This window comes from Rhinolophus ferrumequinum, chromosome 3 (genome assembly GCF_004115265.2).
Source record: "Rhinolophus ferrumequinum isolate MPI-CBG mRhiFer1 chromosome 3, mRhiFer1_v1.p, whole genome shotgun sequence".
Classification (NCBI taxonomy): domain Eukaryota; kingdom Metazoa; phylum Chordata; class Mammalia; order Chiroptera; family Rhinolophidae; genus Rhinolophus; species Rhinolophus ferrumequinum.
In genome coordinates this window covers 84,021,380-84,049,134 of record NC_046286.1, presented here as the reverse complement: position 1 = coordinate 84,049,134, position 27,755 = coordinate 84,021,380, and the positions used below count along the sequence as shown (strand labels likewise).

The 27,755-nt window shown below is 42.0% G+C and overlaps 1 protein-coding gene and 1 non-coding gene across 3 annotated transcripts in view; both read right to left on the bottom strand.

The window, feature by feature from the left end:
- Positions 1-27,448, bottom strand: part of ARFGEF3 (ARFGEF family member 3) — a 154,098-nt gene extending 126,650 nt beyond the window's left edge. Inside the window, exons 1-2 of one of the 2 annotated variants that reach the window (XM_033099360.1) lie at positions 27,092-27,448; positions 20,765-20,816 (exon numbers count right to left, since the gene is read on the bottom strand). In XM_033099360.1, coding sequence (XP_032955251.1) covers positions 20,765-20,816; positions 27,092-27,176 — 137 coding nt within the window. In that variant the 5' untranslated portion in view covers positions 27,177-27,448. The remainder of the gene's footprint in view (positions 1-20,764; positions 20,817-27,091) is intronic. The other variant, XM_033099357.1, reaches the window with a different exon arrangement.
- LOC117020970 (U1 spliceosomal RNA) lies at positions 13,163-13,326 on the bottom strand. Its single transcript, XR_004422790.1, has one exon. It is a non-coding gene; the product is annotated as a U1 spliceosomal RNA (small nuclear RNA).
- Positions 27,449-27,755: the final 307 nt, after the last annotated feature.

Sequence of the window (27,755 nt, the reverse complement as noted above, 5' to 3'; positions counted from 1 at the left end):
TTTGCTATTTAATGATTTTTTTCTCATGATAAAAATGCTCCATCTAGCAATCTAGCGATAGGACTTTGCCCAGTATCTCTGCTATGCAGAGACAAATGAAAATAAACCACCACAACAAAAAGGATTTCTGACTCAAAAGTTTTAATTTTTCAGTTGTCTTATGTGCTCCCCAAAACAACCCAGCACATGAAAGCGAGTACAAAACTCCCCACTTCTCTCAGGACAAGTACAATGGAGACCTGCTTCTGTCTGAATAGCAAACTCAGATATAAGATGTACAGGTCCCAGAAAGTAAACACCAAGCAAGCAAACAAAAAAACTGTATCCTTCACTCTTTTATTGGCTTTTTATCTACAACCGTAAAACGTCAAGCATTAAATTGTCACAATTAACCCAAGATATAAAAGCTAAGCATCAGGCTCATTTGAATAAATGGCAAGGACAAGGACAGTACCTTAAAGCTTAATCCTTAGTGCCACGGTTGACGGTACCATTCAAGGCTAACAATTGTTCCTCAAACACACGCTCAGTGCCTTTGAGCCTCACGTCCTCTCTGTTCACACATCCGTGTATCTTTCCAAATGCCACCCTCCGTCAGACTTCTGCAGGAGCCTTCCTAGAGCCCTCCTGGCAAGGTTAGTGCCTCCTCTACCCCCATAACCTCGGCAGCCAGTGGCTGGTTACACAGGTGGTGAGGAATGTTGTTAAATAGCTGTGGAGGGAAACCTATTAACCCTCCTTGGCTCACAATCCACTGGTAATGAATGTCCTTGTGAGCTACCTTACTAGCATTACAATGGCTTACTAAATTTAAAAAGCAAGACCATACCTTCAAAAAGGAGGCAATCTCCGGGATTTTATGCCAATTTCTGACCAATTGTTCGGATCATAACTGTAATGAGGGAAATAGTAACACGACTTTTTTTTTTCCCTATGGCACATCAATTTGATGGAATTTTAATGGCTCTTAAAATGATTTTAAGAACTCTCAATGACTTGAAAAACATTTTTTTGATATGATATCATACTAAGTGAAAATAACAAGTTGCAAAATATATACTATGTGACCTAAAAATTTTCATTAGACACACTCAGAAGAAAATAAACCAAATATTAAGATTTATTATCTCCAGGTGATCTGACTTTTATAGCCAACTGTCAAGAGTTAGAGTTCAGACTTTACCAGTTATTACTGGGTACATCTTATCTTCTTTAGGCTTCTATCTCCTCATCTATAAAGTAGAGATGTAATGAAATCTACTGCATAGTTCAAGTATCATGGCATTGTGGGTCAATAATTATATTTTCTAGGCTTTTGAATTGTCTGTAAAGAGATCATACTTCCCAATGTAAAAACATTATTTTTCACAAGTTTATTATGTGTGTATTCTCTTACTTTCTAAATAATTTAAAACAAGTGTATTTCATATCACAGGCAAAAATTATACCTTTTAGACCCCACCTTACACCACTCACAACAATTAACTTGAAATGGATTAAAGACTTAAACAGAAGACCTGAAACTATAACACTCCTAGAAGAAAACATAGGGAAAAACTCCTTGACACTGGCCTTGGCAATGATTCTTTGGACATAACAACAAAGCACAGGCGACAAAAGCAAAAATAAACAAGTGAGACTATATCAAACTACAAAGGCTCTGCACAGCAAAGGAAATAATCAACAAAATGAAAAGGCAACCTACCGAATGGGAGAAATTATTTGCAAATGATAGATCTGATAAGGGTTCATATCCAAAATGTACAAGGAACTCATAAAACTTAATAGCAAAAATACAAATTATCCAATTAAAAAAAGGGCTAAGAATCTAGATAGGTGTTTTTTCAAAGAAGACATATGAATGTCCAAAAAACACATGAAAAGGTGTTCACCATCACCAGTCATCAGGAAAATGCAAATCAGAACTACAACGAGCTATCACCTCACATCTGTTTGGATGGCTATCATTAAAACACAAGAGATAAGTTTTGGCAAGGATATGGAGAAAAGGGAACCCTTGTACACTGTTGGTGGGAATGTAAATTGGTGCAGCCATTATGGGAAACACTATAGAGATTTCTCAAAAAACTAAATATAGCAATACCATTGTGGGGATATACACAAAAGAAACAAAATCAGTATCTCAAAGAGATATCTGCATCCCCATGTTCACTGCACTATTCTTCACAATAGCCAAGACATGGAAACAACCATGTCTTGTTAAGTGTCCATCAAAAGATGGATGGATAAAGAAAATGTGATGTCTCTCCTTCTAGATAGACAGACAGATAGATAGACACACAATGGAATAGTATTTAGCCATAAAAAAACAAGGAAATCCTGCCATTTACAACTACATGGATGAACCTAGAGACCATTATGCTAAATGAAATAAGCCAGAGGCAGAAAGACAAATACTGCATGACCTTACTTACATGTGGAATCCAAAAAAAGTCAAACTCATAGAAAGAGAGCGTAGAATAATTGCCAGAGGTTGCCAGAGGCTGGAGGGTCGGGGAATAGGCAGATATTGGTCTAAGGGTCCAAATTTTCATGTATAAGATCAGTAAGTTCTGGGATGTAACGTACAGCATGGTGACTATAGTTAACAATACGATATTGGATACTTGAAATTTGCTAAGAGAGTGGATCTTAAGTGGTCTCACAACACACACACATACACACAAAATTGTAACTGTGAGGTGATGGATGTATTAACTTGATTGTGGTCATCATTTCACAATGTATACTTATATCAAATCATCACATTGTAAACCTTAAATATGCACAATTTTATTTGGCAATTATACCTCAGTAAAGCTGGGGGGAAATAACACCTTTTTATAATTTGAAGTTAGAGTCTCTGTCCCCTGTTAAAAGCTCTGTAGTTCTTTCAGGCATCGAAAATCACTTTCTGCCATCCATAGATAGCAATCACTCCCCTTAAGCAATTCATTCTGGTAACAAGCGTCAGATGGAGAACAATGATGTAAAATTTTATTTTCCCATAAACAGCAAGTTTTCCCAACAGTAATGTGCGTATATTTGTGGTGCTTCAATGACTGAATATCCCAATAGATTCTGCACTCCAAGCACTTTTTAAAAATAGGCCTTGGGTAAAAACCAAAAAGGTTGGTTTGGTTCCTTATTCGTTGTCTGCTTTAAACATAGTATAGACTCTATATTTCTCTCTGCCAGCCTGAAGAGTCAGCTAAATAAGATCTACGTTAATCCGCTACTCAGTAGCCTCAGGTCTGGCACGCTCTGATGTGAAGACAAGACTGTTCCTCAGGATAAATTGAATTTTAAAGGTTGGGTTTGTGATGGGGCATTACAGTTACCCTTCAGCCTGTTTTAAACGACCTTCGAACCCAGTCCACTGAAGGCAGTGCATTTGTAACAGCATATTAACCACAGGCTGCTCTATTCCACTCAAGGTGATATCAACTCTAGTGCACAACTCTATGACCTTCCTCTGTGAAACAGACTGGGAGAAAAACAAATATGCCCGTTTTGGGGCTTTTTTTATGCGCTGAAGAGAAAAAAAAAAAAAACAGTAGCGGACTGTTCTCTTAGCAGAATAATTAAAGACCAAAAAACTCAGGCAGTAAAAAGCTGCCTGACAACAATCCAGTCCAGGGCGTGAAAATGGGACAGCAAAGGACTCAGAGCATTGTAAACCAGGAGGCTAATCTAGACCCTCCTTCTCACGGGTGTTAACATAAGTCGGCCTGACCTTATTATTCTCCACATTCATATTCAATCGAGACCACAAAGAGCAAATGCAGTGCAGCCATTTTGCAACAGGCTTGTCTGTAAATGTCCTAAATCCAGAGACTTGGTGAGTTTGCAAAAGAACATGTATGGGTGCTCACAAGATCAGTGAAATCAAGCAAAGATCCTGAAGTGTGATAAATATATTCACATGAGAGAAAGGGAAATTTGTCAATAAATTTATCAAATATTCAAGTATTTAAAACACTATCATTGTTAGTCTGCTACAATTATTATTTTTATTGGTAAAATCCCACTCCATAGACTCTTCTAGCTAAAGAAAGGTATCTCCCCCCGAAACCTCAACATACACACTCTTTTTCTATCCTAATATCTATAGGAGAGATCCCTAAACTGCAGAAAACAGAATTGACTCCATCACCTAAATTCTCTTTCAGCTGCACAGATGCCTTGTTACCCGGGTGACTTGACACACTATTCACATCATGGTATTTTTCCCAATGTGTCCGGAGGAAACGAGGCACTCTCCGTTCCAGCCTGGCGAGGCGTGAACATGCTGAGCAGGATCAAAATGACCAGGAACCCTGCTGCTGAAGACAGGGTCAAATCAACGTTCGTGCTCAAGTTTATGGGCACTTACTCATGGCCACTCATAGCCACACTAGGTGGCTGTCGTCTCTCCCTGGGGACACAGAGGGACCCGATATCCCTATGCAGGCTGGACTCCACCCAGTCATCCCTGGGAAGCCAGAGCCATCCTTGCTGGGGTGCCAACGCAGCTGGGCCTGCCCAACTGAAAGCCCAGGTTGTCGGAGCAGGGAGCCCCTCGCTCTGGTTTTAAGTGTGATGGCCATAATGGAATTCCACAGTGTCATGAAGGCAAAGGGGTCTGTTAGAAGAACTCTGGTCCAACTTGGAGATCTGTGGTTTTGTTTTGGCCAACACATAGAGAATATAACCCTGGGCATGTTACTTAGCTCTCTCTGGAGAGTACTTTCTATTCACAAGACACTAGGAAGGTTCTGCCCTTCCTAATCTTTCTCAAAAGGATGGGAAGAATAAACTGAGTAGAGATATGAAAGAGTTTTGAAAGCAAACACTTCCTAGAAATATAAGGGAGCTGTAGTGAGGAAGGCAGCAGAGTCTAAGGAAATGAGCCTTCTTCTCTTGTCCTGGCTCAGACACGTGTTCTCCAGAAGTCTCAGCTGTCTTATCTGCAAGACAGGGATATCTCTATCACCTCTCCAAATGCTAATAGCCTCTACTTCTTTGAAATGTGTGGCTAGCCGTCTTAGCAGCCTTCTTAGTAACTGGATTCCAACTTGGTTTTATAAGCTGGCAACGTGGTCTCCCCCAAGTGGAAGACCCAGATTGGTCTAAGACTTTCCTCATAATCCTGTCTCCTTTTCCTGTCTCCCTTGTGGCTGTGGAAAAACTTTTGCTTTCCTGATAAAAAGGACCAGATCTGTTTAAGTGGCACTGCCCTTTTGCCTTTTGTCTGTTTGCCTTCTCTCTTGGATGGAAATGTGATAACTGGAGCCAAAACAGCCATTTTGTTGTATGAAGAGTCAAATATAATGGAAGGCCAACAGAATCCTGGACATAACCACTACTGACAGCCTAGCTCCAAGCTGCCTACTAATGAGAAAATTAAGCCCCATCTTCTTTAAAGCACTGTTAGTTAGGCTTCCATTACTTATAGCTGAATGCAGTCATAACTTACATACTCTGTTAAAGCCTATTTCTAGAGAAGAGCCAAATTCAAGTAATGACGTATGTGCCTAATTTCCCAAAGGCGAAAGGTGAAATGAAGAAATAGGGATAACAATAGTTTTTATTCTAATACATCTAAATGATAGGTATTCAGCAAATATGCATTAAAGGCATAGAATATATTCATTAAAAACAATTTTCAAATCAGACCTGTATTTGAACCTCTGTCTATCACAGATTAGCTGTGTGACTTTAAGCAAACGATTTTATCACTCCAGCCTCAGTTTTCTTATCATTAAAATATAGATTATATTATTACCCATTGTAAAATTTAATAAAATAAAGCATAAAGTCAGTAGTAAAATACCTGGCATAGACCAATGCTCCATAATTGGCACCTTTCAATACTGTGGGGCAGGCACATTACAGCAGGGGCCGTGGGCATAAGGATTATGGAATTTAGAGTCTGGGTGAGGGAGCACACAAGTGAATCAGTTATTTGTGGCAGTGGGACAGACCACACTGTGCACCTGTGTGCCCAGGGTGTGCAAGAGAATGCCAAAGCCCCACCCCAAGAGCCTATACCTTATAGATGCCACAGATGTCTCAGCTCTCTTTTACTATTTCACAAACGTTACCAAACACTCAGTGTAGAATTTCCTTATCCTTATCCTGCACAAGAAACAAAAAGGACAACAATATGGCCAAATGGCAGCCAAACAAGAAGAAAAGGGTCCCACCAATAAATCTTCATGTTTGTGATGGCTGCCACATTCACCTGGGCTTTCCTCTCTCCCTGGCGCCCTGAGGGTCACATAGGTTCCTTTAGGGAGCAAGTATCCGTGAGGATGCTTTCAGCTGCAAGTGAAAGGAAATCCAACTCCTTAAGTGGCTTAAACAAGGAGGCAGGCTGGCTCCAGGTTTAGGTAATTCAGTGCTCCCATGACACAGCCAAGAATTCAGGTTCTTTCCATCTTTTTGCTGATCCATCCTTTCTATGTCAGCTTTATCCCCTGGCTGTCTCCCTGCAAACTTCAAAACAGCTATAGCCCCGCCCCTCCAACCATCATTTGAATGTGTTAAGTTTCAGAGGAAGAACTTCACCAGCACAAGACTGAGAGAGGGTCCCTCTCACACTCCATTCTGATACATCTGAGGGAGGGCAAGCCCAATGCCAGACTGTCGTGTCTACAATGGGGCAGCCTCCCCTGAAGCACAGGGCTGATAATAAAGTTAGAGCCCGATACCCAATCCTGTTCTGTTGGGGTTAGGGAGTGGCTGGATATTGAGTAGGCAACCAAGGTTTCAGTTCCAGAGGAAAATGATAGACGGCCCAGATAATTCACAAATAGCCATCAATTACCTCCTAAACTAAGAAAATCTCTGCACTTTCTCTGTGTAAAGACACAGCCAAAGCCTTACCTTTAGGTCGGTATGTGTTGCAGGACTACTGGGAATTTGATGTCCTCCGCCCACCCCCATACTCCATCAACAGCCACCTTCATTGTGGACTGTCACAAAGAGGCCAGCTAAAGAAGTCTCTTGAGTCCAAGTAAAAATGGAAGCGGAACGCTGATAAGAGCAGCATCTGATTTCAGTTCCCTTATTTCAGATGCCAGAATTTATTTTAAAGAACATTTAGAACTGCCACCATTAAGTTTTCCAGATCTTGCCTGTCCAGACTGATTTATTTCTAATTCCCAAGGACCAATTCAGGCCCCTTTGTAGTCCTAGGAATCGGAAATAACTACTTAAATCCAGATTCTTATCTGCTGCTTTGTTGTCAGAACCTTGTTTTCCTATCTAAAATCACACTTGGAAACTCATCACTGAAGGTAAAAAAACAAAACAAAACAAAAAACCCTTAATCATGCTTCAAACAGTCAAAACACCATGAGCTATTTTATCAGTGATATTTCACTTATGATTTGTTGCACATTTTGCAAAGTACCAGTCTTTTTTGATATCCTATGTAATCTTCACAAGACCCCCTGAGGAGTACATTGGAGGGCTATTGCAGGGCAATCTCCATAGCTAGAGGAATGGTATAAGTATAATTAGTGACCTAGGCAACAATTCCACAGGCCTGTGCTAACAGGATAGCCGAGAGCTACCTCCCTCCAAAGCACAACAGCTTGATTGCTGTGCGGTCCTAAAGGCTCCATACTCCAAGGTAATGCCCAGACAGGAGAGTACCTCCTGTCCTTAGGTAAGAGGAAGACCTGGAGACTCATAAGAAAGAATGATTTGACCTTCTGGCATCTAAATGGGGAGGAAAGTATAGCCTAGACACCTGAGACCCTTTCAGAGGGTCCATGTGGGCAAAACTATTTTCATTCCCAATCTCTCAGGAATATACAACGGAGTTTATAAAAAAAGAATATCCACAATTATTTCAAACGGTGATTAAAATTCCTCTCCGATTTTAAACCACTTATCTATAGAGGCTGGATTTTCTTTATCTACTTCAATCAAAGCAGATTGTAACAGATTGAATAGAGACGCAGCCTGAGAATCTAGCTGTTTTCTATTAAACCAGGTAATAAAGAGATTTGCAAAACATGTAAGATTCTTCTAAGTTTTTATTTTCAAAGTAGTTACTTTTCATAGAAAATGATTTATATTAACATGTAATAGGCTCATTATTTTAATGAATTAATAAATATTTTTAAATTTCTATTTTAATGTCTAATATGGTAACTATAATCCAAAAATAGTTTTAAAGCTCTTGGGGTCCTGAATAATTTTTAAAAGTGTAAAAAGTCTTGAGACTACAAAGCCTCAAAACTGCTGCATTAATGTGACCGATGAACAGATAAGGACAATGTGTGACTAAAGGGGTCAGGTACCCAATTCCAAAGTGTGTGTGTGGGGGGTTCCCCACCACCAAAAACAATTCTCCCACACCAGCTCAATAGCCTATGATTCAACTCCAAACACTATCTACCCAGCGATAGCATCCGATTCCACAGGTGAAGGGCTCAGGCCCAGAGGACTGTCCCCCCACCCGTACTTGAGACCCAGGTTATCACCTGTACCTCTGACCTCCTGGCCTCAGAGAGGAGGTCCCAACGACCTCCTCCTTTGGTTCTATCAATTTGCTAGAGCAGCTTACAGAACTCAGGGACACATTTTACTTAACCAGATTCCTAGTTTATTATAAAAGGAGGTAACTCAGGAACAGCCCGATGGAATAGATGAGTCCAGCAAGACAGGTGGGAAGGGGGTACAGAGCTTCCCCCTGAAGGGCGTGCCCTCTGCGGGAACGCCATTCTCCCAGCACTGCATATGTTTACCAACCCGGAAGCTCTCCGAACCCCGTCCTTTGGGATTTTATGGAGGTTTCATGACACAGGTATAATTGGTTACATCACTGGCTACAATCTCCACCCCCTCTCCCCTCCTGGAGGTCAGGGAGTGGGATTGAAAGTTACAACCCTCTAATCATGGGGTTGGCTCCTGACAACCAGCCCCTATCCAATAGGCTTTCCAATGTCACCTAATTAACACAACAAAAGACAACTTTATTGCTCTCATCACTTAACAAAATTCCAAGAGTTTCAGGGACTCTGTGCCAGCAATGCAGAGGAAGGCCAAATACAGTATATATTTCTTATCATGAACCACAATATCACAATGCTATATACACAACAACATGGCTGAGCCTTGAGGGTATTATGCTACATGGAAGGCGTCAGACAGAAAAAGACGAATACTGTGTGATCTTACTTACGTGTGGAATTGAAAAACAAGCCGGGCACACAGAAACCGAGAGCAGATGAGTGGTTGCCACAGATCGGGGAGAGGGGAGATGGGTGAAGGAGGTCAAAGGGTACAAACTTCCAATTGTATTCCTTAAATTTACACAATGTGATGTCACTTACCTCAATAAACCTCTCTCAGATGCTAAAAAGCTATAGAGGATGGAGGAGGTAAAACAGAGGCTCTTCTCCTGGAGCAGGCACGCTGAGCCCTGCAGGGGAGGCCCAGTCTGCCTCTGTGGCCTGCAATCGGGTCCCTCTAGATCTATTTCCTCTGCATCTACTGGGCCGTCAATGATCACACTGGGGAAACAAAGGCACCTCACCAGTGTCCATCTCCATTTATAGAAGCTGACAAGCAAAATGAGTGGCTCAGGGTCCCACTGGGGGACCCTGAGAACCAGGACTCGGATCCGGGACTTAGTGTGTGTATTTCAATGATCTGCTTACCTCCCCCCAGAAAGTGGAAGCCTCTTGGAGGGGAGAGTTTTTGTCTTGTTCCCCACTGTGTTCCCAGCACACAGAACATTGCTTGCTTGACTCTGACTCCAAACCCAGGACACCCATCCCCACCTGCCACTGTCTCCTTCACGAGAGCCCAGATCCCCTTCCAGATGTCTCCTGTAGAGATGTTGACATTAAAGATAATCGTCGCGAACAAATATTGATAAAGGCGTCACTGTACTACGTGCTTGGGCACACACACCTTAAACTAACAACTGTTTTTCTTTCATAATCAAATATCCAATTGACTTTAAATTACATCTATATTTTCACTATCTCTGGAACACATGAGTATCTCTCTCTGGAGTTAAAATCCTATGTGGTAATACAGCCGTCCTCCCATGGCTCAATCCTGGGAGGCCTCTATGTCCAGCCCCCTCCCTCTGTCCTTCCCTGCAACAACCCATAGCTGGACACAGCTTCCCACTTTCTTCTCTAATAACAGTTTCTGAAATAAGCATACAAAACCCCCTTTTGTCTTTGAAGGATTTCTCTCCCAGCTGGTAAATATAAAATAAACAAATAAACAAATAAATAAAATAAAATAAAAATGGGGCTTACAAAATAAAGCAAGTAAATGGGGGAGGTTACAGTTTCGTGGGAAACAATTTTGAAATAACAGCCGTTCTCTCTGGACTTCATTAGATTACAAATTAGGCCAGGTTTGCTTCTACTCAGAATATGATCTATTCTAGAAGCATTTCTTTAGTTTAGAACATGATCTATTCTAGATGAGCCCTACACAAAATCTTCTCTTGGTTACTCCGCAGGTTTCCTCATCTTAATAACCTTCCCTAAAGAAACCACCTTAGCTGCGACTTGGCCTCTTCCCTCAGTCAAGGCAGCAGAAGCTCAGAAAGGATAGGGTGAGTTATTTAATTACATAATTACTCAGGCTTCCCCACTGGGTAGTCACACCAACTCCAGACTAGCGTCTCTTTTATCTTAAGGTCTCCTTCTGCCTTACAGAGAGGAAAAGGCCATTAGGCCATTTCCTGGCAGAGAGTCATGTAATATACACACTACTCTCAATAGCTCTAATTCATGGCTCTTCCCTAAGTCTGAAGAGAGGCCACATGTCCCACTTTGAAAAGCTCTGGCTCCTTGGAAATTGCTTTTAAAGTTACTTCATTACAAGGTCATATTACTCATATTCCTACATTAGTAAATTACACACATGTATGAGCAGTGGCTAAATACAGCAGATTTCTCAAGAACTCTTTTCAATAATGGTGCTTCAGCAAATAATTTACTGCATGAAATGGAGGTTTATATAGCTCAGCTTTTTACATAAATTACAAATAAGAAGAAATAAACTTCTGTGTTAAATCTATAACGGGATAGGTAATATTCTGTAATGTTAAGAATGGAGTCTAACTGTCCTGCCTCTATCTGGGTTGGTGTGAGGGTCTCTCCAAGCCTCAGTATCTCCCCTGCCTCACAGAAGTGCTGTCGGGACTGACACCAGCATGTATAGCATCTGAGAGAGTCTCTGGCACTTAATAGAGGTTTAAAAAAATGTCAATTTATGTTCTAACGTGCCCCAAATTTAGTTGGGAAAATGTGAATCGTAAGGCCATTCAGCATGCTAAGAAGCATCATATTAACAGAGTTCTGGATTACAGACTAGGTAGAGGGAGATCTCCTGTGTCAGATTTATTGGCTTTAAATTGAAAACAATACACCAGGTATTGTGTAGTTACACAATGCTACTGATTGATAAACAGTTCAACTATACATAAATATGCAGTAAAATAAAACTACAATAATCGTATGAAATATTTAATACACAAAGATGTCCAAAGCAACTAAATATGATGCTTTGGACCGTGCCTTCCCCAGTAGAAAAGTCCTAGAGGGTTGAAAAAAGAGATACGAATACCTCACGGAGCCATTTACATGACTGAATTGATGAGCTCAGGTCCCTACCCATCTCTTGGAATCCATTTTTGTAACCCATCAATATAAAATATCTCAGAGGCATACTTTGAAATGGAAGGAAATTTGGACCTAAATGCCTGGAAGGCACCATTTAATCATAAAACCTCGCATAGAATAATCTGCACAGCAAAAATTCTACCTTCATCCCATTCAAAAGGAATGAAGAAGCCCAAAAAACGAAATTCATGATTGGGTTGTTATACTTTTTCAAAATGGAGTTATATTTCCTCCTAACACTTCCCTTTAGAGTGCTATAAAATAAAGACATCAACGACTTGTCATAAAAGAAAGATAAGTGGTCACGGCTGGTTTCTGGCCATTAATATCGTGCTCACATCACAGAATATCACTCAAGCGCAATATCCCCTACATCCTAGCGTGGGTAGGTTGTGCACTTCTTTAACTGACTGCATCATTTAAAAGTGCTTTTAGGTCAGGGGCTATTAACAAGGAGAGCTTTATAATTGAGAACTAATTGTAGGTCTTCCTTATCAAAGGGAATAGAACATGAAAACCATTAGGACTGGCTTACAGGCTGGCAGATAACACACAGAAGCAGCTGTTTGTAAGTTAGGAAATATTAGAGTATTGTCACTTATACTCTGTTAAAAGGTGAAAGGAATACTCTTTGTCTTCCACAGCAGTAAAGAGAGGAAAAAAGAGAAACTAGATCTTCAGGTCACCTTGCTTTCTACCATGGATTTTAGCATCACCACTGCCAAAGGCTACTCCACCTTCTCCTTGCAATCTGGTTTTTGTGGCCAACACGGAAATGTCATTGTGCTTGCTCTTTAGGGTAAGCCTGATCTCAGGAAGCTGGAACAGTTCAGGTGACTCCAGGACAAGCCCTGCTCACTTAAATGGTTCCCATTGATTCCCAGCAAGGTTATCAATGTCACCCTTCATATTTCCTTTCATGGCTCGCTGAGATACACAATTCTCTGCACTGATAATGAGCCAGGCTTAGACCAACCAAAGTGTCTTAAACCTCCTTTTCTCTCTCTCTCACTTTTTTTTTTTCTGGTGCAGAACCAGCAAAAAGATCAATAGAGCCAAAACTTATATTTGTGTGCCTCTGCACAGAGAAGTCAGCTACAGTAGGGAGGAAAGGCAGAAATCAGCAAGAGAGGAGACCTCAAGATGAATTTAAATCCAGGAGAAGCACAGATGTTTGCAATTCACCTGAAATAATGCGGATGCCTCATCAGAAGCACATGTCCTGCACATCCGCTGACACCATCCATTCAGTTAGCGCAAGCTGAAGACAGGACCTGGGCATTCTACACGGGCACTCTTTGCTTCCCTCTCTTGACAGTGGGAGGTAGCAAGGGGAGCCCAACACTTCTCTGTGACACAAGAAAGGCAGAAATAACAGTGATGAGATCGAAAATGCCTGCGAAAACTGCTATTGAGGTATTTGTTGTCATCCATTTTATATTTTATTTTATTTATTTTATTTTATTTTATTTTATTTATTTTATTTTATTTTATTTTATTTTATTTTATTTTATGGGAGAGCGTGAACGCAGTGCCCCACTACCACAAATTATGCAGTCGAGTTTCCCACATTTGGGGAAATCACAGGGGTCAGCACACCTGGAGTGCAATGGGTGAGCCTCGCCCTGGGAAAACCACCTTCGTGATCATGGTGTCTCCCCTGCCAGGTAAGTATATGTTGTCATCCATTTTAAATCATATATCCTTCCTATTTGATATACGGTAAGCATGCTGATCTCTTCAATTAAAAAACAAACAGGGCAGCTGGGTGGCTCAGGTGGTTGGAGCACTGGGCTCCTAACACTGAGGTCATCGGTTCGATTCCCACATGGGCCAATGAGCTGTGTCCTGCACAAATACACTGAGGCTTGACTTGGAGTTGGGAGGAGGGAGGAGAGGGAAAAACAAACAAACAAAAAATTTGAACATCCTGTAGATGTTGGTCCAGGGTTCAAAGCACAGAACTAAAGCATTAAAATTGATTTAAAAAATCATACAAAAAATGGGAAGCTATTATAGATGGTTCTCTCCAAGCATAAATGCAATCATAAATGCTGATGAGTACTCCCACTCTGCATGAAAGCTCAGTAGGTCCCCAAATCAAGACAAGGAGGACATGTCAGCATCTGGGTTGATAGAAGTATCTGGACCAAGCAAGTAAAATGAAGCAGAGGGTTGGGCAGAGGTTTAGCCAGGGTGGAAACAGGAAGGGTTGGAGGACACATACAAAAACAAATGAGAAGAAGGGCTACTGGAGTCTTTCTGAGAACTATAACTGGCAGAAGAAAAGTAATTAGGTTGAGGTTGGCTCTGAAAAGTCACAGGAAAGGTAAGCAAAATGGCAGTTGGGCCATGGCTGGATAATGGCTGGGATTGTTCCCAAGGTGCATTGAGAAATGCCAACAAAAGATTCACCGCCAATGGCTGCTTTTTAACAAGATACCTCGAGGATTCCCTTGACAGTTTTCTCTCTCTGGACCCATCCTGTTGTAAGTAAGTAACCTGGTCTAAGAGAAAGAGGAAATCCTGGATTGGAGCACGAGGGGTTGGAATTTCTTTGGTTCTTTAGAACGGAAATACTCTAAGTCGAATTCATGTTGGGGGGTGGGGTAGGGCAGCAGCATGAAGATCCAAGGACTCTTCGTGGGAACTCAGTGAGAGCTGCAACCCTGTATATTCAATATCCTTCGGCATAAGCGTCCCAATAACTACCACCAACTGCTCACCCCTGATCTAATACACATGAAGCTAGTCAAGGCTTTGGTGGAGTAGAGAGTGAGGGATTTAAGACTATGCTAGCTCAGGTCAATGGATTGGTGGTTGGGCTTCTGGTTCTACTGTTTGGGATCTACCCTTTCATTCAATGAGATAGTAGAAGTTCTGTTGCAAAAGTCGAGATTCCATTCTGGCTTGGATTCTTCCAAATACTATGTTTTCCAAGGATCTAAAAGATGAGGGCACAGATTCTCTGGGAGGTGTGATGCAGAGTTTGGAGAAGCAGTTTCACCCTACAAACATTTATAAGGCCCTGAACTAGGGGATGCAAAGATGACTAATTTATACGCATGAGGTCCTTGAGGATAGGTCCTCAGAATCCTTAACAACTGTCAACCTGATGGGTAAGTGCCATGACAGAATTATGTAGAGTATAGTGAAGCCACAAAGGAAAGATGGTCCGCTTCTACCAACCGCAGCTCAGTCTTCAAGGATAGGAAGGACGAAGAGGTGAGAAACGATGCATGTTATAAAACACACAGCAGGCAATCTCGATAAAGAGAGCAGCTCACAAAATTCTCCCCTGGTAGTTTTAGTGCCCCATATAAAGGGGAGCATTGGATTGCTAATCAAACACCTCCAGACCTGTTGTTTTAGTCCAAGTTTTAGCAGGCAGAAGGATTTATAAGTCTCTATTTAAACTTATGAGATGGGCCATTAGGGAGAAAGGGCAGTGGCTGGAAAGTGCCTTCAGGAAAACCCTAGAACATGTGGGAGAGGGTATCGTGGGACTGGGGGCTTACTAAACAGAGCTTCAGTCCTGGGAAGGAGCTTGTTTCCTTGATGGCGTATGCCACTGAGGTTCCATTCAGAGCAGGACAGAAACCAACGTCCTTAGTAAGAAAACAGTCTGCGGAATCTGGAGGAGGCAGAATAAAGCTTGACTTGAGTGTGGATGGCTTCTGTGGCTATGAGAACTTTCCAACAGGATGGGGAGCGCTGGGCCAGACCTTGGGTTAAGGGAGTGAGGCCCTGGCCCTGGGCACAAAGTTTAAGGAAGCACCACAAAACTCAGTCATCAAGATAAATAATATTTTAATGCCACATTTTTAAAACCTCAAAATTAATACAGAAATTTCATGATGAACAAAATATTAAAATTTTAAATGAAGACAGGATCTGGCCCTGCACTTGCATGACTCAGCCTCAGTCGCCTCACCCTAGTCCCCGGCCTGGGGGAGTGAACCCCTTGGTCCCAGGCCCAGAGGAGTGATCCCCCAGGTAATCTGACAGGGAAGATGGAGTGGTAAGTCAGAGAGCCTGGCAGCTCAGCCATGACATCCAAAGTGGTAGCGGCCTAAAGTCTCTGGGCATTGGCATTACATGGGGTGAAAAGCAACCTCATTGCAGATTAATATAGATCAATATGAGGGCGCCCAGACCCACAGCCACCAGGATTCGGAGTTTCAAATCCAATGGTGAAGACAGCTGACAGGGCATTCTGGCCCAGATGCCAGCAGAGAGACTGGGCACTCCCAACCGAGGCTCACATGCAGAAGAACACTGAAGGAGTCCATTAGGTGGCGGGGAGGACATTGCCTGGAGATGTGCCAGCAGGTCCAGAATGATTTGGAAGAGGCACTAGCTACAAATAACAGTGGTACCGAAAGGTCCACAGAAGAGTCATAAGCTCTTTTCCTTTTAACAAACAGGGTCAAATAAAATATAAGCTCTTCAACATTTCAGAGAGAAAAATCATATCAGACAGATCTAGATATCATCATAAACAAGCCGTCATGAGGACACCAGGGCATGGATGGGGATAGCCAATGCATCAATTTGCAAGAAGCTAAACATTATAGAAGTTGTGGGCTTCAGCCAGGAGCTCCTGCCAGACAAGGTTGGTGAAAGCCTCACAAAACACAGGAATCAGCCCTGAAAGTTCATAGCAAAAACCACAACAGCCCTGAAAATTCCATAAATGACCAGGTTATTTTGATTATATCACTTTATTTTCAAAACCACCGGAAAAACCACCTTCTCACCGGTGGTGAGAAGGTAAAGAAGAAGGATGTCAGAGAACAGAAAACATCTTGTTATTTACTTCTTGGTCAGGCTTCCAGGTCTTATTTATTTCTTGGTCAGAAAACTAGTGGCTAACATCCAAGGAGTCAGGGGATATGAATGGTTACTTGACTTGGTCAGAGATATTTTACTAAGTCTGTGACTACTATGGAATATCCTAAGCTGCCTTTGGCTTATAAAACAAGGAGGATACAGAAATGGTACCCCCAATCTAAGGGAAAGCCTGAGCTATTGATGACGTCTTTCTTGAATGTAAGGACACTGCAATGGCCCAGTAATTCACAGGTTTTAATCAACCCTGTGAAGAGGTATAAGAGAAGAAAACGGGAAAGAGAAGCAAAGACAATGAGAATGCAGGCTCCTTATAGAGGAAGATAAGGACTTTTAAAACTCACTCCCCAAACCTAAAGCAATATTAATGGCAGGAAAGTGGAAAGATTTTCACAAAACCATATACTAACACATATTAGTTCCCTGGACCTTCCTCCAGCCCTGACACTAAAGCTCGTTGGGACCTCTGCGTGAATTCCTCCACTTGTTGCTAAAGAAGCTCACAGCTTCAACTAGGACAGGGGGCAATTACTCAGTGAGAGAGTCTGGGCCAGCAATAAGCAATGCCTGACCAGTCTTTACTTCCATCTAAAATGTCCTATCATGGGTTTCTCCTGACAGTGTCCAATGCATGACTGAATCTAGTCACTAAAATCATTCACGTAACATCTGGACTTCAGATTGTACAAGCAATCCTCAGAGCAATCCATGATGAAAGAGAAAAAAAGATACTACAACCATATAGGTTCCTCACAGTTTCAACTTTCTTCTTCTTTGAGCTATCATTACTAATAGACAGGACTGATCAAAACAATATCAGTCATTATTTATCAGAGTGTTAATTTATTTATAGCATGAAAAGCAGTCAATCAATGGCAAAAGAAAAAAATAAGGAATACAGCACAGTAAAAACATTTGTAATTTGAATTATTCCTTATAGCCCTTTTCAAAACCTGCAACAACAACAAAATCTGTAAATAATCACTTGTGGTGATTATGTAGCAGAAATGGAAACAATCTGAACACAAAATCAGGGAGAATACAAGTTTATGAGTCTGGTTTCTTTCTCATAGACTAAATATAATCGAAGAAAAATATTTAAAAGAATTAACATATCCACATTCTTTCTCATGAGCAGAGAAATATTTACAGTGACTTGATTTCTTTGAGCAGGTGCTCAAACCGTAAGAAGATGGCATGTTGAACATAATGACTGGAGAGAGTAAGTGCTCTCTGGACTTAAAAGTGCCTGGAAGATGAGCCAAAGGATTAAGGAAGACTATTTCACACAAAGGGGGAAAAAGCCCCCACAGTATATCTCCTCATTATATCCCATCCCAGATAATAAAGTAAAATAGTAAATCAGAGCATTATTGAACTGATGGCTCTTTCTAAATGTAGTCATGGCTTATTCCTGTACCGTAAAAGAGGCTTTAAAAGGGTCCCAACTATTGCAAATCATGGTCAAACTGAAACTCCTCATATGGATAACATTCTACAATAAATGTACACTTGCCACCTCATAACAGTGTTTTCCAGCTGTGTGTGTCTTCATCCTTCTCCTTCAGAATATAATACGCAACGCTCACGTCTGCGATGTCTTATTCATATGGCTCCATTCTCTGTATAAAAATGCTGGACTGACCTCACTGCACACCTGGAATTCGATAATGCACATCCCTTCACTTACAAGGGTAGCATCATCAGTGCTTTATCATAGAATAAAAGCTCTGAATTACATTCTAATAATGGTGAAGATACGTAACGACACCGATACATACTCTTCCACAGCTCCTCATCCAGCATCTTTCTCCCAATTTTGTGACTATCCTATGGGTTGTACGAGATGGCTAGCTGTCCCTGAGGTAAATCTCAAGGCCATGGAAAGCTAACTGTCTAAAACATATCTCCTTAGGCCCGTTAACACTGTATTTTTCCTAGTCATCTGGCCACACACACACACCAAGAGTTAGAAAATACCAGTTGTCTTTGATGGACATTTCCAACTAACAGACCAGCAGCCTCTATGTATCATATCTTGCCCTAATACTGAAGGAAGACCTTTTACCACAGACCCAGAATCACAGAGAACCTCGTTGGAGGTTCAACAGCCCTTAGGACTGGAAAACAACATATAGAGCAATGTCATTAAACATGTTTGCTAGATACTAAGAACATTTTTAAATTCTGTTTTTCACACATTTTAAATTGATATTTAAATTTTCATTAGAATTGTAATTAATAGCAAAGGCTATAATTTTAGCATATTGGAATTATTAAATTTTTCATTAAAACATATATCAGTCATTTAAATGTAGCTAATGAAATCTAAATACCTCTCCAGGATGCAAACCACCTTTATCCATCAAATATACGTGAACAAATTCCCCTTTAACAGTAAAGAAGGCTGCATTGTTCTCCTTAAACTCATGTTTCCATTCCACTTCCCCACAGAATTTTCTCTCCATGTTACATATTTTAAGCTTAAGAGGCTTTTATTAACCTGTGTATTATATTGCTCTGTAACAAAGTATGTATTAAGTGATTTTTAAAATTTTCCTATGGCCATAAGGCTTAGAAGTATTCAATTTTCCTCTGGTTTGAGTTATAATTACTAAAGACCATAACTGATCCAAACAACATTAATAACTACTTATAAGAACGTTAACATGGAAAGTACAATTTTATCGGAAGTGCATGTCTAAAGAAATGGACAGAATTAGTTTATTGTTCTCCTGAATTTGTTCATACACCTATAGATGAATACTCCCTCTTGCTATAACAAAGTAGGATTTACCACCAATTCCATACCTTTTTTTTTTCACCTTTATAGATGTAAACAGTAAGAAACTTGTTTACATAATAAGAAGAGAATGCAGAAAACTTATCAAAAAAATCTTTTGGTCTATTAACTTGTAACCAGATTAAGTCCTTCTTCAATTTGCTGAAAGCCAAGAAGTAAAAAGTAACCTGCAAAATCCATTTGGAAGCAAATCAGTTTTAAGAAAGGGTACTTAAGGAGTGGGGGACCAGGAAACTGTCTCCCTTAAACTATCCATGCCTTTGTCTCTCCTGGAGAGTCTTCACCTCTTCTTTGTCATGAATACCCCAGCTGGCACTCACCTCCTCTAGGCAAGAACGTTGCTGCCAGAATTCTGTCCATTTAGAAGTGTTATGCTCACAAAAGTACACTTGGTTTGATTAACACATGAATTCCCTTACAATATATCAGCCCATAGCAGATACTACACGAGAAGTAATAATTTTTTTAAAAAAAGACCGAAACATAATTCTTGTTCAATCTACTTGAAAAGAGAGAAATACCTAATAAATCATCGTGTCTTGACAGTATAGAAATTACATCCAACAAGAGACTGTAAAATTCAGTATTTTTAATAATCTCAAAGAAGCTCTGGAAGCAATCCAACTGTCAACTAATAAAAAAGCTGTTACACAAATTATGTTACAGCAGCCATATAATGGAAGAACATGCAACATTTAATTTGAAGAACATATATTGACATTAGCAAATGTTCTTCCTATGGTGTTGACTACAAAAACAAGGAGGAAACAAACTTGTAAATAAAATTTTACATTAATTTATAAATATATGTGTGTGTGGAAAAAAAAAAAAAGCCTGTTTAAGAAAATCTATTAACTGTTTCAGTGGTTTTCCTTAGGTGGTGTAATTATGGACTACTTTCTTATTTGTTTCTTTCCAAATTTTCCACAAAGGGCACGTATTTCTCTCATAATGGAAGGAAAATAAAAGGATGAGGGAAGTGAGAAAAGTGGGAAGGAAATAGGTTCATTCACTGTCTCAGGGCTGCTACCTGTGGCTACAGAGTGTGTGTGATGGTGTCCAGCTGAGGGGCCTGTGGGAGCTTGAGTCCACCCCCCATGGGGGAGGGCCGCATCCTCCTGGGGGGGCTGCACTGTCTAATCTGGAGTAGAAGACACTGTCCAATGCCCATATCCTCACTTAGACTATAGTCATTTCTCTCCTTGACCCTCATCCTTTCACCCCTGACCTCCACAGCAGGTTCCTTTGACTCACTGACCACTCACTCCACAGACAGATAGAAACCAGTGCAATCATGTTCCCATTATGCCAACCTCATGAAATACCCCGGTTCATAGATGCATAAAAGCCGACGGTCAGCAGGTATTATGCTATAAACCAATGAGATTATCTGGGATTTCTGGAAAACACAATGGGCAATGTTTACTTCCACTATATTATACAACTCCAGTCTCCTTACCTCAGCAAGTGTGGAGGAACCTTGACAATGGTATCCACGCTACCCAGGGTTTCTGCAAAAGGAAAATCAAAGTTAAAAATGAATCTGTACAAAATGAGAATCGACATTGTCTAGATCTTCACTCTTAGTTTCTTTTTTCCTTAGATGTGTCTATCATTATAAAGTAGTCAATTCGCAATGCTCTGTATGCAAATCATTCATACTTAAAAATCCTTCTCCCTTGGTAGCCTCGAGACCTCCCTGGGGAAGGTTAAAATCAGGACACATTTCCTGATAGAGACACAGCATGAATAGTTAGATCCCTAACCTGAACCAGAATGCCAATTTAACCTAGTTACAACTGATTAAAATACTATATTCTTTAAATAGAAATAGAGAAAGGAAAGTTGTTTCCTTGAAACTACAGTTTCAATACCTTAAACGATAACTTACCTGTGAGAGACTCTCAAGTTCACAAAGCGCTTCATGCTACATCTCATATTCTTGAACACATTTATGCCATGGTAGATTAAACTTTTAAAATCACAGTATAATTAGAAACACTGATGGAAGGCTCATCCCCAATCTCATTAATTCGGTCTGGATGTTCAGTGCTTCACCATCGTTGTGGATTACTCACACAACTGTTGCCCTCCAATTGTAGAGACAATGAAAAGGTCACTATCTTCTTCCAAGAAAACCAAAAACAGAAACTGTTCTAATTTAATAGCTCAGTTTATCTTCAGTTTTTCAGCTGAAACTGTGTTGCACTCTCTCTTCATCACTGCTTAGAGTCAACAAGTCTGTCAATTTGAGCCTTTTCACTGGGAGAAAGGAGAACATCTCTCCCCAACTCTGCCAAGACAGCAGAGGGAACAATGGACCAGCAAATGTATCCGTGAGACACAGGAGTAAGAACAGGACAAAATGATGATGATGGGATCTGTGCCTCTTGTGGCCAATGGGACAAAACACTGGTGTAAGCCAGGCAATCCGTGAAACAGAAAGAGGGAATCAGTAGGGTCAGTGGTGCAGAGGCCACAAGGCTATGGGAGGAAGTGGAAGGACTGAGGTCAGTCCTTAAGATAAGACAGGATAACAAGGAAACAAAGACCTGAGCTTCAGGGACACAGAGCAGCTCAAAGGCCACGCAGGTCAGCATGGCAGGGCCAGTGTCCAGGACAACTTGCTGCTGCTCCTCAAGGGGAGGTTCTAATACCCAACAACCAAGTTGTCATAGTTTTCCTCATCAGACAGAAGGGTTTATATTCCACTCAGGATGTGCAACAGTGCCCATCTCTACAAATGCTAAGAAAGAGCTAGGAGGGGAAAAGAGAAAAGGAAGTCACAGAGCGGCCATATGAGCCCTAACGATTCATGTAGAGATGTTGAGTAAGTAGCTGCATTGGGGTTTGAATGCCAGCACACAGGTGTGGACTGGTAGGTAAATGTGGGCATCACAGTCTCAGAAACGGAACTGAAGCTGTGGGTATGGATGTGTTCAACTCCAGTGGGGTTGGGGGAAGAGAAGAGGGCTCATCCTGTGAAACTAGAACATTTAGGTTAGAGAGAGGAGTGGGAGCTGGCGAAGGGGACAGAGCAGCTCACAAGGCATTATAAAACTTGGCAGGGCGTGGTCATGGAGGCCAAGTAAAGCAGGAGTCCAGTATATTTGGCCAAAAGGACCTGAATGACGGGTGTGACACGGTGTGCTAGATTGAGATCTGTGTGTTTATTCTTCCCTGAGAGTTGCTGGAATGATGGAGGAAAAAGTCAGATCCCAGGAATTGAAGAGTGAGTAGACAGTGAGAATGTGGACACAATCACTATAGGTACTGCAGTGATCACTACAGACTTGAAGAAGTCTGGCTGTGAAGGTAAGAGGAACTGTAGCTGGAAGGAAACGTGGGTGGGAAGATAGAGGGAAGGATGGTGGTTGGATAGACTATCTTTCTTCCACTAATTAGTGTCCTAGTCTCTATTTTTCTTTCTCCTCTCCTCCATTTTCCAAATCCATTCTACACGAGTCCCCTGAAATATGTAAAACACTAAAAGTTTCTAAAATGAGGGCATGGTCTTTTCCAGTTCTAATGTTCTGTCATTCTATTTCATGCCATTCCCAGCTCACAAGCTTCTAGGATTGCCAGTTCTTTAAAGGAGAATGCCAATCTTTCAGGCTCGCCACAGGCTGACCGCTCCTTTATTCTTTCTATTCTCTAGTCAGACCATTTCTTCAAAGACAATCAATCGATCAGTAAATAAAAATAACAACCTACATACCGTGTTTCCCCAAAAATAAGACCTAGCTGGACCATCAGCTCTAATGCGTCTTTTGGAACAAAAGTTAATATAAGACCTGGTCTTATATTATATTATACCTGGTCTTATATTATATAAGACGAGGTCTTATATATTATATAAGACCCGGTCTTCTATTATATTAAAATAAGACTGGGTCTTATATTAATTTTTGCTCCAAAAGATGCATTAGAGCTGATGGTCCGGTTAGGTCTCCTTTTCGGGGAAACATGGTAGCTCAAAATAGAGGAGAGATACATATATATTCCTTGCCAGTTATTATGCCACTATTAAGAAAACCCATTTTCAGAGAAGTATCAATAAAAAAGTAGAAGATAATGCTAAAGTTAAAATACAAATGGCAATCCACCATATATGATATCACCGTTTGCAGAAGGGATATACTCCAAAATATAATTAGTGTGTTAGCTCTGGGTGGTGAGATTACAGGTGATTTTAATTTTGTCTTTATACTATTCAAATATATTTCAGCATTCTAAAATGCACATATATAAGTTTTATAAATAGAAAAAAATGAATATCACTTAAAACTCAAACAAGTCATTAATGCGTTGATTTATGTATTGAACATCTGCTTCTCATGTTCTAGATGCAGAAGCCACAAAGAAGCATAAGTGACAGTCCCTGTGCTCAAGAAGCTCACATCTACACAGTCACCATTTTTCATTTTGGTTGACAGGCACCCACTATACCCCTTCTGAAGCAGCACCCTAATTCGGTTTTGAGGAAAACAATCCTTCCCTGAGCCTGGAATTTCAGTGGGCCTTGTAGCCTAGGCCTAAGCCAGTTAGCCCATTCCAGTCCTTAGCTGGAGGACTGGTTCAAGGACACACACACAACCCATTGGAACAAAGAGAGAACGAGTGACTAGAGGAGCCACATTCTCGAGATGATCCATGATGGGCTAAGGGAGACATGACCCCTTTCTCCTGTGATGGTTATAATGGGAAATGACTCCTCTCTCCTGTGAGGGTCTAAATGTCATGGTGACTGTTCTCCCTTATAATGGTCCAAGATAGAGATGACCCCTTTCTCCTGTGATGGCCTAGGTGTGAAGAAAACCCTTCTCTCCTCTGATGGTCTAAGGGGGAGAGGATCCCTCTCTCCTGAGGTAGTCTAAGTGTACTGATGCCCCTTTCTCATGAGATGGTCTAAATGTGATGATTCGTGAGCCCAAAGCTGTGGAGACTCATGCAGAGCATTTTAGTCACCCCCCAAAAAGCAGAGTAAGGTCCTCGAAACAGTGTCTGGTTCCTGAACCTAACTCAACCCACAGCTAGCCTTCCACGGGATACTGAGTTACTAAAGTGAATAAATTCTGTTTTGCTTAAGTCAGCTTGAATTCTTTCTTTCTTTTTTTTTTTTTTTTTTTGGTTTCTTGAACCCAACATATTCTCAATTATCCTGCCCCTAGAAGGGTAGCTGTACACACAACCAACTATAATTCAAAGTAGCAGGTGCTCTAGGAAAGTCCTAAGGGCAGGGTTCTGAATCCAGAGGACCAAATGCTTCAACTGAGGAGCTCAGGGAATGAATGCTTCCTATATGAGTTGGGTCTTAGGATTCTGGAAAGGGAATTCCTGGCAGAAGGACTAGCATGAGCAAAGGCCGAGAAATGTGCAGTGCACAGTGTGTTCCAGAAAGTGCTGCAGCTTCCTGTGGATCGTTGAACCCTTGGTGGAGAAGCGAGAAGAAAGAAGACGAGGGCTACATTCTGAAGAGATTCTAATGAATTTACACTTTAATCTGTAAAGAAATTATGGGGGTTGAGGAGAGAAAAGTGTTTTATAGTAAAAAACAAGTGATGGGACAGTGGAAGAAGGACGGGAGTAGGAAAGAGAACAGGAAATCATCTCCGTGCCATTGTTTATGCTGTATTCTCCCTTCAACATGTCCTCTACCAAACTTCCACAGGGAGGAAGTATTTTATTCATCCATATACCTCATTGCTCGGGACAGCGGAGGTCTTAATAAATGTCTGCAAAACAACTCAGTAAAGAAAAGCAGGAACCCACAGCTTACCCATTCTTCAACTCAAACCTACTTCAAAAGTCCCACCAGCTCACACCAATACCCCGCAGCACCCCGACCCCACAGTCACCCCCTTTTCTTTTATCTTGTTTCCAGTTTACTCATTCTATTTGCACTATTAATAACTATTTAATGCACTTACGGCTGCTCTTGATAGCTAGAGAAAGAAATCGTATCTACTCTTACAGTCAGGCTAGACTCTAGGCTCTAAACTTGGACAATCTACCTGTCTCAACTCTGGACTCCAAGGACCTAAACTCAGCAACACTGTAGTTTAAGGGAAGATAATGAATATCAAAATTCAAATATTAAAAACACTAGATTGGGGCGGCCGGATGGCTCAGATGGTTAGAGCCCGAGCTCTTAACAACAAGGTTGCCAGTTCAATTCCCACATGGGATGGTGGGCTGTGCCCCCTGCAACTAAAGATTTGAAGGACAACTTGACTTGGAGCTGATGGGCCCTGGAAAAACAGACTGATCCCCAACATTACCCCCACCAAAAAAAAAACCACCAAAAAACAAAAAAAACCAACCTAGATTATTCTTCTCCCTTTTATCTAAATCTGCTTAAATTACAGCAAAATAATAATGAATACAAGGGAATAGTATGTTTAGAGCACAGTCAGGCCCTGCTTTATTATGTTACCCAGCCATCTGTGACCTTTCATTAGCGGGATTTAGGATTCTAGCTCTGAATCACTCTGCTGAATGACAATAGCAAAGCAAAAACAGTACTATGGCTTTAAGAGCCTTGCTGCTCACTTATTTATCTGGTCCATTTTTCTTTAACAGTAAACAAATGGTCAAGTTTTGATTCTGCCTACAAGATAAACTTCCTAGACAATATTCTAGAAAATGTTGTGATGGTATGCAGATGTAAAAACAAAAAAAGTGACATTACTATGATTGTACACACACACACACACACACACCTAAACATATGTGAGTTCAGACCTTCTAAATATTAAGAGTCATCTAAAATACCATAAGAATTTTACATTTAGTGGGAAACCTGCAATGGAACTTCTCTACCTCTTTTCAGGCTGTACCACAGTATAGTGTCATGACAAACATTGATTGCTTTTTGGTTGAGAGAGAAAGGATTTCAATTTTAGGTTTCAATTGAGTGGCAGCTGAGGAATCACATGCACACTTGGGCAAAGCCAGCGGCCCACAGAGATGCCCTGGTTTCTCCTTGGCCTTTCCTTTTTTTAAAGCAACACCATCACCCAAAGTATGCTCCTGATCTCTTTGCCTTCCCATCTTTGATTGCCCAAATTCTTGCCTGATAGCAATGTCTTTCGGTTTTCTCCGAGGTTGAGTTCTGCAATCTGAGTCTAATGGGAAACACAAATTTGCTACGTGGAACTTATTTCAATGCCTGTAGGGCTCACAAAACTCAAAGCCCACCTGTCTGAAGGGGCTGACCACAACAGAATTGCAGAGGTAACACAATCCCACACGTCTTTTATTTTTCATGTACAATAACCATGAAAGCTAATACTTAAGCTGGCCTCTATCAGGAAAATCAAATTAAATAAGCCATTCCTTCCTGGTTACACTCGCCAATGTTTTGAGATCGGGGTTGATGGTCCAACTTCCCCCTTCTCCAACTGGCGCTCCGGAATCAGGCCCTTGGATTCTCAGCGGCGAATCCTGTCTCACTGGGTGATGAGTGACCATTCTCCAAGGTGCTGGGGATCTGGAGTGGGCCGCCCGGCGGGGAGGACAGTGGTTCCCCGCTAAGGTTGTGATAGACCAGAGGGAAGGCAGACGGATGTCAACGGCCGAACCAGAATAGCGCACATCAATTCACCGAGGCAACTCTCGGAATTGCGCGAAATGCATCCATAACAGATGCTCAGCAAAAGCCCTCTACGCAGAGGGGCCGTTTCAGCCCCAGCCCGCGCGGCCCTCGGGCTGCAGCGAGCAGGGGCGCCAGCGCCCGACAGGCTGGCAGGTGCCCGGCGCCCCGCGCCCCGCTCCTTGCGCTTACCCAGGGCCCAGGTGCAGCTCTCTTTGATGGCTTTGTACTTGCTCCCGGACGCTTCCTTCTGCAGCTTCTTCAGGATCTCTTCCATCTTGACCTACGCAGGAGCTCGGCCGCCGACAGCGAGAGGAGAGAGCGAGGCCCGACCCGGGATGTCGCCGCCGCTGCTGCCTGGCCCTGAGAAAGCTGGGCGGCCGCTGCGCCTGCCAGCATCCGGCCCCGGAGCGGCGGCTGATGAATCACGCCCTCTCCATGCCGCGGGCCACGTCAGTGCTGTCGCCCCGCCCCGTCCGCGCAGCGCCCCGCCCGCGGGGGTCAGGTGCGCTACGGGGCTGGGGCCGGAGGCTGTAGGGCGCGTCCCTGACCCAGCAGTCAAGGCAGGCCCCTGGCGCATCGAGGCTTCGCGGAAAGGTGGAGGCGGATGTCCTGAGTTGGCTCGCCGGCCAGGCGTTGGCAGAGCTCAGCCCGAAGGAGCGTCTGATCGGCTGCGGGAAGTGGGCAGGGAGGGGCCTCACTGCTGTCCGCCTGCGCCCCCCGCCCCTGCGCCAGGCTGGCGGAGCTGGGGAGCCGTAGCCCTTCGCGGACCCCCCGCTGCACCCGCTCATCCCCTTTTCCGTGCGTTCACTATTTAGTGAACAGCTCCTTGGGGCCACTCTTCGTGCCAGGTTCG